Source organism: Eucyclogobius newberryi, unplaced genomic scaffold (genome assembly GCF_026437365.1).
Source record: "Eucyclogobius newberryi isolate DKJ021-1_F unplaced genomic scaffold, fEucNew1.0.hap1 SCAF_15, whole genome shotgun sequence".
In the NCBI taxonomy this organism is placed as follows: Eukaryota; Metazoa; Chordata; class Actinopteri; order Gobiiformes; family Gobiidae; genus Eucyclogobius; species Eucyclogobius newberryi.
In genome coordinates, this window is record NW_027315779.1 from 11,554,238 (window position 1) to 11,567,184 (window position 12,947).

General features: G+C 48.9%; 1 protein-coding gene across 1 annotated transcript in view; it reads left to right on the forward strand.

The window, feature by feature from the left end:
* Nucleotides 1-12,947, forward strand: part of jade2 (jade family PHD finger 2) — a 218,363-nt gene that overhangs the window by 112,338 nt on the left and 93,078 nt on the right. The window contains exon 6 of the mRNA XM_072445655.1: nucleotides 456-655. Coding sequence (XP_072301756.1) covers nucleotides 456-655 — 200 coding nt within the window. The remainder of the gene's footprint in view (nucleotides 1-455; nucleotides 656-12,947) is intronic.

Here is a 12,947-nt window from a genome sequence, read left to right on the forward strand (position 1 = left end):
GTTTCAGCTTCAATTATATTTGGTTTTAAATTGTTAATCGCTATAGCAACGGTCCTAATGTCTCATCATTCTGAAAACCATTGATAGAAGAATAAATAAATACAAATGAAGTCAGAATAAAGCTGAGGAAACAGGATTGCTGATGAGATGCTCCCCCTGCTGGTGATTATGTGTTGGTGCTTGCGTGTTTTTCTTATTTTCGTATTTTAAAATGTTTTAAATTGTGATTGTCTGCGTTCACTTTGCCCAGGGACTACGGATGAAAATTAGATTGTAGTTATCGCTAGTATATACTAAATAAATAAATAAATCTGATGAATTTGTCACATTTACGTCATATCTCTCTAAGTGTAATAACATGGTAATAACATTAAACTGAAGTAATCGGATACAGGCCTTTTTAAAATGTCTTCTGTGACACGTAACTGTAAATATTCGTCTTTGTCTCTCCGCAGGTTAATCACGGATCAAATCTCCTGCGGACTCTCCAGACCGGATCCAAACCCGGACCAGGACCAGGACCCAGACCATGACCTGGACCAGGACCCCAGGGGCACGAGCCCGCCTCCTCGGCCCAGACTCTACAGCTGTTATGACCTGGATGATCTGGACGTGGCCTGGTTGACCCTCGCCAACCATGAGTTCAAACAAATGGGTGAGTGGCATCAGAACGCGCCTCCGTCGACTTTAAAGGCGCACTGCGGAACTTTTCTGGTGACGGGTTGGCCAAATACTCCCTGAAATCTTACCTAAAGCCTCGGCACAGACTCGACGTGACTGCTCGATTGAGCCGCTTCAGCCGAGAAAGTTACACGTGCATCTTTGGAGCAGAACTTTAACTCTCGAAATATGTTTGTGCGACAGTTTTGAACCGTATATGAAGCACATGTGGTCTGTAAATAGGTAGAGACGTGTGGGGTGGAGATGGGGGGTAGGTGAAAACAGACATTTTATGAGCACTCGAGCCTCAGACAGAGTGAACAATAGAAGATCACTCAAACCGCCCTGAATCCCTCAAAACAGAACGCAGAGTGAGCTGATGATGAGGGCAAACCAGCGCCACACGTTTGCATCTCCTTAAAGATAAGATAAGATAAGATAAGATATTCCTTTATTGTCCCACATGGGGAAATTTCATTGGTGCAACGCAGGTAGATACAGAGATAGATACAGAAGAACAGATCACTTATAGGAAGTCTGAAAAACACTTTCAGTAGAAGATCTCCTATAAATAAATAAAAACTCCCATAGACAAATAAATAAATAAATACATAAATACCATTGCATGTGATCACGACAGTAATTGCACATGAATATGTGTCATGACAGCACATAGATTGCACATGAATTTCACATGAATTGCACATGAATTCCAACAGCAATTGCACATATGACAGAGTTGCACATCAGTATTAGGTTAGGTCAGTATTGCGAGTGTTCAGTACTAACAGTTTTTGTTATAAAGTCTGACAGCAGCAGGAAGGAAAGACCTACGGAACCTTTCCTTCGCACATCGAGGGTGGATCAGTCTCTCACTGAAGCTGCTCTCCAGAGCAGAGAGAGTGTCCTGCAGGGGGTGACACTCATGGTCCAGCATAGATGTGAATCTAGCCAGGACCCTCCTGTCCCCCACCTCCTGCACCGAGTCCAGAGCACAGCCCAGGACGGAGCTGGACTTCTTGATGACTCTGTCCAGCCTCTTCCTCTCCCTCTCTGAGATGCTGCTGCTCCAGCAGGCCACACCGTACAGGAGGGCTGATGCCACCACAGAGTCATAGAAGGTCTTCAGGAGTGGCCCTGTTACTCCAAAAGACCTGAGTCTCCTCAGGAGGTAGAGCCGACTCTGGCTCTTCCTGTACAGTGCGTCTGTGTTATGAGTCCAGTCCAGTTTGTGGTTCAGATGAACACCCAGGTACTTGTATGAGGCCACTCTCTCAATGTCCCGTCCCTGGATGTTCACTGGTGAGGGGGCAGTGGGGTGGCGTCTGCGGAAATCCACCACCATCTCCTTGGTCTTCCCCGCGTTGATGAGGAGGTGGTTCCGCTGACACCAGTCCACAAAGTTCTGCGCCAGTCCTCTGTACTCCGCGTCATCGTCGTCCGTGATGAGTCCGATGATGGCAGAGTCGTCAGAGAACTTCTGCAGGACACAGCTGTCCGTGTCATGTCTGAAGTCTGCAGTGTAAAGGGTGAAGAGAAAGGGCGCGAGGACAGTGCCCTGGGGCGCCCCCACACTGCAGGTCCGAGTTTCAGACACACAGTTCCGGGCTCTCACAAACTGGGGTCGGTCTGTGAGGTAGTCCAGGATCCACTCTGCCAGGTCATACTCCACACCAGCCGTCTCCAGCTTGTCCCTCAGGAGCAGCGGCTGGATGGTGTTGAAGGCACTGGAGAGATCGAAGAACAGGATCCTCACAGAGCTGCCAGACTTTTCCAGGTGAGAGAGAGAGCGGTGCAGCAGGGAGATGACGGCGTCCTCCACTCCGATGCCAGACCGATATGCAAACTGCAGCGGGTCCATGGCTGAGCTCACGGTGGAGCGGAGGTGGTCCAGGACTAGCCGCTCCAGTGTCTTCATCAGGTGGGACGTGAGAGCCACTGGCCTGAAGCCACAGTGCGTAACTTTTTGAGCAAAGCTGGACGGACGCTTCGAGTTTCAAAACGGTGTCCGGACCTTTGAACCCTTTTCTACGATGGGATTACGCCGACCAGCTGATGGCTTTATCGATGGCTCTATTGCGTTCAAATGCATAAACGACTGCGTCCTCACTGTTGGCGTGCATCTCCGCAAACCTGACTCATACTTGGTACATAAAACCTATCTATCTCTTGTTCCAAAGTATGGTTTTAACTTGATATTTCTGCGGACTTCCTCCCTGGAGTTCGCTGTTGTCAAAGTAAACGGTGAAGGGGATTAAGTGGAATATGAGGATGCATAGCGTTTCTTCCACACTTGAGATCTCGCTGAATAATAAACATGATTTTCTCTGTTTACCTAAAGCGGTGTGTTTGTTTCGTTTGCAAATCAACGCATTTTCCCGGCGGTCTATCTCTCTCTCGCTCTCGCTGAAGTCATTAGCAGGTGTTGTAGTCTGACCGTTACATAACCAAAGTATTACCTTCCCTAGCAAGATTAGACGCAATCATGTTGAAATAGCTTTTTGCTCAGCTTCAACGCTCTCCTTAAGTGCAATTTTAGCCGTTTAGTCGCTGCATTGTTCTCTGCAAATTACGAAAAAGTTTGCAACTTGTATTCAACTAGAAATATACAGCCGGTCCTCTCCCCCTGCTGGAGAACTGCTGCAGGTACAGTCGGTCCTCTCCCCCTGCTGGAGAACTGCTGCAGATGACGAACTTTCAGATGCGACACGGCGCTATTTAAACCCGACTGATGCAGAGAGCGGCCTCTCATCTCTGAAACGACTGTGTGGAAACACGAATGTCGTGGACATGGTTGAGATGTCAGTGTGATTGAGAATCATTGGCATCGAGCTGAGGAAACATCCAAAGAAGAAGCAGAAACTGATCTACTACAGATCTGAACCCGAGTGTTTGGGACGATCTGGAGAAGGCTTTGTGCAGTGGTCACTCTCCATCATCCATATAAGATCTGGATGAGGAATAATGACACACTGAAGATCTGTGTGAGGAACAATGACACGCTGAAGATCTGTGTGAGGAATAATGACACTGAAGATCTGTGTGAGGAATACTGACACTGAAGATCTGTGTGAGGAATAATGACACACTGAAGATCTGTGTGAGGAACAATGACACACTGAAGATCTGTGTGAGGAATAATGACACTGAAGATCTGTGTGAGGAACAATCATCAAATCAAATCAAATCAAATCAAATCAATTTATTTTTGTAAGGCCCAAAATCACAACAACAGTTGCCTCTGAGGGCCACAGGGAGAAATGAATCAACAATGTCTGTGGTGGCGATGGAGTCAGACAATGTCTGTGGTGGCGATGAAGTCAGACAATGTCTGTGGTGGCGAGGGACGATGTCCCAGGGTCCTCTGTCCTTAGACTCTCCTTCTCGGCCAGGAAAAACTACAAAAAAAAACTCTTTGGGAAAAAAGCGTAGAAACCTGGAGGAGTTCCAGTGAAGGAGAGATCCGACTCTCACAGACGGACAGACGGACACAAGGAGACTGGAGCTGGACCCACTCTTCAGGCAGATGAGGGACCGTCTGAGTCGAGCTGGACCCACTCTTCAGGCAGAAGAGGGACCGTCGGAGGCGAGCTGGACCCACTCTTCAGGCAGATGAGGGACCGTCCACACAGGGCAGGGACCACTTCACCAGGGGAGGGGCATCTGGGTCCACAGGTCCTCAGGAGTGAGAGAAAGAAAAGAAGGCGGTGAACAGTTTGCAAGTGGAATCAAAAAATAAATATTGTTTGATAGCATAAGTAGTCAGAAGAAGAAGAGGATAGTGCTCAAGCTGTCATACTTCCCCCAGCACAGTTACTCCTAGGGCAGCGTAGCTGAAGCTGTGGGTTTATCTTTCTGTTCCTAACTACTCTGACCATAAGCGATTTCGAAGAGGAACGTTTTAAGCCTGGACTTAAATGAAGAGACTGTGTCAGCATATTTAACATGGGTCGGGAGCTGATTCCATAACACAGGGGCTTGGTAGCTAAACCCTCTACCTCCTACAGTACTTTTAGAGACTCTTGGCACCACCAGAAGGCCAGCATTCTGAGAGCGAAGAGCTCTGTTTGGATGATATGATTCTATAGCATCTTTGAGGTAGGATGGGGCCATGTCATTTATGGCTTTGTAGGTCAAGAGTAGAATTTTGAATTTGATTCTGGGCTCGACGGGGAGCCAGTGAAGAGACTTCAGCACTGGCGTAATGTGCTCTCTTCTTTTTGTTCCTGTTAGTAATCTTGCTGCTGCATTTTGAACCAGTTGAAAGCTTTTTATGGAGCTTTTAGGACACGCTGCAAGCAGGGAGTTACAGTAGTCTAATCTAGTCGTTACAAATGCATGGATAAGTTTTTCGGCATCACTTTTAGGCAGGATTCTTCTGATTTTGGCGATGTTGCGCAAATGGAAATAGGCTGTTTTACAAGCTTGATTTATATGAGCTTTAAATGAGAGCTCCTGGTCAAATAAGACTCCAAGGTTTCTTACAGTAGAACTGGAGGCTACACTGACATTGTCCAGTGTGACTATCTGCTCAGATAGAGCGTCTCGTAGATGCTTAGGGCCAAGCACAATGACCTCGGTTTTTTCAGGGTTAAGAAGCAGGTAGTTTAGTGTCATCCAGGTTTTTATCTCCTTCACACAAGCACTAAGTCTGTCTACTTGATCGCTCTGATCAGGTTTCATTGATAAATACAGCTGAGTGTCGTCTGCATAGCAGTGGAAGTTAATGTCATGCTTTCTGATAATGTTGCCTAATGGCAGCATATAAAGAGTAAACAGAATTGGACCGAGTACCGAACCCTGTGGCACACCGTAAATTACTTTAGAGCTTGGTGAGGAGCTCTGGTTTACATTAACAAATTGGAACCTATCAGATAGATAGGATTTAAACCAGCTGAGGGCTGTTCCTCCAACACCTACATCACATTCTAACCTCTGCAGTAGAATGTTGTGGTCGATGGTGTCAAACGCTGCGCTGAGGTCCAACAGAACCAGGATTGAGACCAGTCCATCGTCAGCGGCTAATAACAAATCATTTGTGACTTTAACTAGTGCAGTTTCAGTGCTGTGGTGGGCTCTGAACCCTGACTGGAAAACTTCAAATAAGTTATTGTCCTGCAGGTGGCGACAAAGCTGTTTTACTACAACTTTTTCAAGGATTTTAGAGACGAAGGGAAGATTTGAAATAGGTCTGTAGTTTACCAATAGGTCGGGATCTAGATTAGGCTTTTTCAGAAGAGGTTTAATGACTGCATGTTTGAAGGACTGTGGAACATAGCCACTTTCGAGTGAAGTATTTATTATATTAAGAATAGAGTTTATAATTAGGGGAAGAATGTCTTTGAGGAGTCTGCTTGGAATGTCTAGGACACAAGTTGAGCTTTTAGAGGACATAATGGCTGAAGTTATCTCTGCTTGATCAACAGCTGTGAACCTTTCTAGGTTTACAGGTGGATTTATATGGGACGTTAGATTTACAGCTTGGGCTAGTTCAGGGCTAATAGCGGGGGTAATTTCATCTAATTTATCTCTGATTGTTTTTATTTTATTATTAAAAAATAGGAGGAAATCATCAGAGCTAAGTGTAGCTGGGATTGAGGGCTCTACTGCACTGTGACAGTTTGTTAGCCTAGCTACAGTGCTGAAAAGGAATTTAGTGTTACTTTTGTTGACTTCTATTAGATTTGAATAATATCTGGTTTGGTCCTTACGCAGAGCCTGCTTATAGGACAGCAGGCAACTTTTCCATGCTTTTAGGGATTCTTCGGTGTGAGAGCGACGAAATAATCCCTCTAACTTTCTAACTCTTTGTTTATGTGAACGCAGTTCTTGGTTGTACCATGGGGAGGCGCGCTTTGGCCTAATGACCTTCTGTTTTAACGGCGCGACAACGTCAAGAGCAGACTTCAGAGAATTCATGGTCAAGTCGACACATTGATCACTTAAACTGGGACTAAAACTGTTCTCAGCAGGATCACATGACATGTCACTGAATATTGGCTCTATTATTTCTTTGAATTTTGAGATAGATTTTTCAGATATTGTCCTTTTCATTATAACTTTATTTTGTGGGACTGGATGATCTTTAAGAATAAACTGAAAGGTAATTAGGAAATGATCTGACAATATAGGGTTTTGAGGGAGGACACTGAGGTCACTAATCTCTGTTCCATACGTTAGGACAAGATCCAGAGTGTTCTTGTGAGTGTGAGTCGGTTTATTTACATTCTGAGTGAAACCAATGCTGTCTAACAAGGCGCTGAAGGCATTACTGAGAGCGTCATCACTCATGTTCACGTGGATATTAAAGTCTCCAGCTATAACTATTTTATCCCAGGCTAACACTAAGTTTGATATAAAGTCAGAAAACTCTGTTAAAAACTCTGAATAGGGACCAGGAGGTCGGTAGATAACTATGAACAAAACTCCTTTTTGGTTTTTCATATTTGAACATGTGATTGACAGCATAAGGCTTTCAAATGAGTGAAATGCATTGTTAGTTTTAGGGCTCATGAGTAGGCTTGAGTGGGAGATCACTGCCACACCACCACCTCGGCCTGTGCTCCAGGCAGTCTGAAAGTTAACATGGCTGGGTGGGGTGGACTCATTTAGTCTGACGTAGTCGTCTTGTTGAAGCCACGTTTCAGTTAGAGCTAGAAGATCTATGTTATAGTCACTAATTAATTCATTAACTAAGAGCGATTTGGAGGAAATTGCTCTAATGTTTAGCAGTCCACATTTTACGTGTTTATTCATTTGTGTATTTGTGATTGTTATTTTCCTTAAATTATTTGGTCTGACGCCTGAAATATTTTTTCTGAGATGTGACTTTTTGGCATTATTTGTACGAGGGACACGAGGGACACGAGGGACACGAGGGACACACACAGTCTCTATCTGTCTTGAATCTGAACACTTCACATGTAACAGAACGGGCGAGAGTTCAGCGACAGAGGAGCGTCTTGAACTGCTGCTCTGCACCTGGGGCTCATCCCTAGATGGTCACTTAACACGACTAAGACTATCGGTCAAATTCCGAACTAATAGGGATGTACCCTCCGAAGTCGGATGGATGCCATCCCTGCGTATGAGCCCGGGCTTTCCCCAAAACGCACTCCAGTTATCAATAAAGACAACGTTGTTTTGAGGGCACCATCTGGATAACCAGTTGTTGAATGCTGAGAGACGGCTGTACAATTCAGCATTGATCCAATTGGGCAGGGGACCAGAAAATATTACAGTGTCCGACATCGACTTCGCTAGGTCACACACCGCGGCTACTTGAACTTTGAGCACCTCTGATTGTCTCCGCCGGGCGTCGTTACCGCCTGCGTGAACCACGACTCGCCGGAAACGGGTCCTACTCCGCTTTAAGATCCTAAGGTTTCCTTCGATGTCACCCATTCTGGCCCCCGGGTAACACCTAACGCTAGCAGCTGGCAGCTTCACGTCTCTAACAATAGAACTCCCGATTACAAGAGTTTCTCTCGTGTGTTCAGCGGGCGTGTGATCGCTGAGGGGAGAAAACCTATTATAGACGTGAAGCTCACGGCGCTCTGAGGTTCGGCGCTTAGCGCCTTGTCCCCTCCGAACTGTCACAAAATGGTCCCTATTCTGTTCCTGGTCTAGTCCCGGCTGCACGGGAGACGCTGAGGGGCTGAGCTCGGCCTTACTGCTAATGCTAATGCTACGCCCTGCAGCGCGGTCCGGTAGCCCTCGCGCTAAAACCGAACTATAACTGGACTTAAGCTCCTCTAAACAGCGGATCCGCGCTTCTAACTCCGTAACCCTGGCCTCCAAAACTACCACTACACTGCACTTCACGCACCTATCATCAGAGAAGGAGCCAGGGTTCTGACTCGACATATGACAGCTCAAACAGGTAAAGGTAGATCCAGCCATGACGCTAGCGGCTAGGCTACGCTAGGCTAGTTCAGGCTGGAGCTAGAGAGTGAGGAGGGCTTTTTAATCCACGAAATACTGAAAAGCGAGCGGCTTGAGGCTCCGGATTGTTTGCGGAGAAATCAAACGTTCACTTTCGTGTATATGATGCGTAAATAGTGTGTATAATTCGTGGATTAATCGGTAAAAGGCTCTAAGAACGAACAGCTCTGAAAACGCGACACACTCACCGGAAATGACGTCACCAAAGATGCTCAATGAAGATCTGTGTGAGGAATAATGACACACTGAAGATCTGTGTGAGGAATAATGACACTGAAGATCTGTGTGAGGAATAATGACACTGAAGATCTGTGTGAGGAATAATGACACACTGAAGATCTGTGTGAGGAATAATGACACACTGAATATCTGTGTGAGGAATAATGACACATTGAAGATCTGTGTGAGGAATAATAAGATAAGATAATCCATGACAGAATGAAGATCTGTGTGAGGAACAACGACACACTGAAGATCTGTGTGAGGAATAATGACACATTGAAGTTCTGTGTGAGGAATAATGATGCACTGTGTGATTCATGCTCTGACTTTCTCTGTTTTCACCGAACCCTCGATACACACCACTGTATTTTCTTAATCCGAGACACTCGTAGGATTCGGCAGTGCGATTTAAAATGTCCAAATGATAAAGTCACGATCCTCGGGTGTCGCAGATAATAATTATATGGCAGACAAAGGCAATATATATATTTTTTCGTCTGTTTGTAAAGTGGAATGGTTGTGAATGAAATTCACAGTTAAACACATTTCTAAAGTCGATCCTCTCTGCTGCGTTTGGAGAGGACAAGGTTTGTTTTCTCCCGTCTCATAAAGATGTGTTTTAGTGCCGAATGTGCCAGTGACATTTCCAGGCCAGGTGTAGCGCTGGAAAAACAGAAGAGATAAGCACACAGTCAATATTGTGCCTGTGTTTGGTTCTAAATGTCACCGCGGGTTAATAAGTAGCAACATTCTCCTCTGCTTCCTCCTTGGGCCGCGGCCAGCTCCGGCACAATGGATATTTAAAGGTCGTTGTCATGACCCGACTCCGACGCCTCAACAGCGAACTAACGAACGATCCAAAAGTAGCGCAAACTTACCGCGGAGTTCTCGGCGGTGCAGCGGTGCAGCGACGGCATCCCAGCCGCTTCACACTCGGCTGCAAACCGTCCCAGTGCATGTTGCAGGTCCGGGTTTGATGGAGCCATCAGGACAACATCGTCTGCAAACAGCAGAGATGAGATCCTGTGGTCCCCAAACCGGACACCCTCCGACCCCTGACTGCGCCTAGAAATTCTGTCCATAAAAATTATGAACAGAACCGGTGACAAAGGGCAGCCCTGGCGGAGTCCAACATGCACTGGGAACAGGTCTGACTTACTGCCGGCAATGCGAACACAGTTCCTGCTCCGGTCATACAGGGACCGGACAGCCCTGAGCAAAGGGCCCCGGACCCCGTACTCCCGGAGCACCCCCCAAAGGACACCCCGAGGGACACGGTCGAAAGCCTTCTCCAGATCCACAAAGCACATGTGGACTGGTTGGGCAAACTCCCATGAGCCCTCGAGCACCCGATGGAGGGTATAGAGCTGGTCCAGTGTTCCACGACCGGGACGAAAACCACTCTGCTCCTCCTGAATCCGAGGTTCGACTATCGGTCGGATTCTCCTCTCCAGTACCTTGGAATAGACCTTACCCGGGAGGCTGAGGAGTTTGATCCCTCTGTAGTTGGAACACACCCTCCGGTCCCCCTTCTTGAACAGAGGGACCACCATCCCGGTCTGCCAGTCCAGAGGCACGGTCCCCGACCGCCACGCGATGTTGCAGAGACGTGTCAACCAAGACAGTCCTACAACATCCAGATACTTTAGGTACTCAGGGCGGATCTCATCCACCCCCGGAGCCCTGCCACCGAGGAGTTTGCGAACAACCTCAGTGACTTCAGCTTGGGTGATGGATGAGCCAGCCTCCGAGTCCCCGGGTCCTCTTCGGAAGACGTGACTGAGGGATTAAGGAGATCCTCAAAGTATTCCTTCCACCGTTCGACGACATCCCCAGTCGAGGTCAGCAGGCCTCCACCCGCACCGTAAACAGTGTTGGTGAGACACTGCTTCCCCCTCCTGAGGCGCCGGACGGTTTGCCAGAATTTCTTTGGTGCCGACCGATAGTCCTCCTCCATGGCCTCCCCGAACTCCTCCCAGGCCTGGGTTTTTGCCTCTGCGACAGCACGAGCCGCGGCTCGCTTGGCCTGCCGATACCCGTCGATGACCTCCGGAGACCTACAAGCCAGAGTGGCCTGATAGGCCTCCTTCTTCAGTCTGACGGCATCCCTTACTTCCGGTGTCCACCACCGGGTTCGAGGGTTACCGCCACGACAGGCACCGGAGACCTTGCGACCACAACTCCGAGCAGCCGCATCAACAATGGAGGCGGAGAACATGGTCCACTCGGACTCAATGTCCCCAACCTCCCCCGGAACATGGGAGAAGCTCTCCCGGAGGTGCGAGTTGAATACCCTACTGACAGAGGGCTCCACTAGACGTTCCCAACAGACCCTCACAATGCGCTTGGGTCTGCCAAGTCTGTCCGGCTTCCTCCTCCGCCAGCGGATCCAACTCACCACCAGGTGGTGATCGGTTGACAACTCTGCCCCTCTCTTCACCCGAGTGTCCAAGACACGCGGCCGGAGGTCTGATGACACAACAACAAAGTCGATCATTGACCTCCGGCCTAGGGTGTCCTGGTGCCATGTGCACTGATGGACACCCTTGTGCTTGAACATGGTGTTTGTTATGGACAATCCGTGGCTAGCACAGAAGTCCAATAACTGAACACCGCTCGGGTTCAGATCGGGGAAGCCGTTCTTCCCGATCACCCCTCTCCAGGTGTCACTGTCATTGCCCACGTGGGCGTTGAAGTCCCCCAGTAGAACAACGGAGTCCCCGGTCGGTGCACTGTCCAGTACCCCTCCCAAGGACTCCAAGAAGGCCGGGTACTCTGCACTGCTGTTCGGCCCGTAGGCCGCCACAACAGTGAGAGACCTGTCCCCCACCCGAAGGCGGAGGGACGCGACCCTCTCGTTCACCGGGGTAAACTCCAACACGTGGCGGCTGAGCTGAGGGGCTATCAGCAAGCCCACACCAGCCCGCCGCCTCTCCCCGCGGGCAACACCAGAGAAGTGGAGCGTCCAGCCCCTCTCGAGGAGATGGGTTCCAGAGCCCAAACTGTGCGTGGAGGTGAGGCCGACTATATCTAGTCGGTATCGCTCAACCTCCCGCACAAGCTCAGGCTCTTTCCCCCCAGCGAGGTGACATTCCATGTCCCCAGAGTTAGTCTCTGTGTCTGGAGATCTGGTCGCCAAGGCCCCTGCCGTCGACTGCCGCCCAGATCTCTCTGCACCGGCCCCTTATGGATCCTCCTGCGGGTAGTGGGCCCACGGGAGGGCGGCCCCACGTCGCTCTTTCGGGCTGTGCCCGGCCGGGCCCCGTGGGGTAAGACCCGGCCACCAGGCGCTCGCCAAGGAGCACCCATCCCAGGCCTGGCTCCAGGATGGGGCCCCGGTGACGCCGATCCGGGCGACGTAAACTGCCTTGTTCGTGTTGTCATCATAGAGGGCTTCTGAACCGATCTTTGTCTGACCCGTCACCTAGGACCTGTTTGCCTTGGGAGACCCTACCAGGGGCATGAAGCCCCCGACAACATAGCTCCCGGGATCATTCGGGCACTTAAACCCCTCCACCACGTTAAGGTGTCGGTTCAAGGAGAGGTATTCTTACACTTGATGGTAATAAGGCGTCAGCGTCATAAGGCGCTGGTACAGCTGGCAGCCCGGTGTAAACGCTCTCTCTTCTTTCTCACACTTATTGTGCTTTATCTCCTATATTTTGTAAATATAGTTAGTATATTTTTTCTATTTTACTGTACGATAGGGACACGCGCTGGAATAGTTTTTTAATTCAACTGTTTTTGACTTTTTTCGGCTGGATTTGAGCGTTTTTCGTTGCGTTCGTTGTGTTGTTGTGACGTGAGCTAGCTCCGAGCGAGCCCACAAGCCCCCCCCGCGCCCTCCGGCCGCGCTAAAGTACGGCGTGTCGTCGGTACACGTTTATGTACACGTTTATATGAAAGAGGAACTTCACGAACGATCGGGACACGCACTGGAATCGCTTTAAATTAACTTGTTTTGACTTTATTCGGCTGGATTGAGTGTTTTCGTCGTGTCGTTGCGATGAGTCCCCCGGCTCCGGCCCCGCCCCCCGCCCGGCGCCGTACCGCGTTTACACAAAGGAGGAACTCATGAAACTGCGGAGAACAGTCGTCTTACCCGGAGATCGCCACGTTAT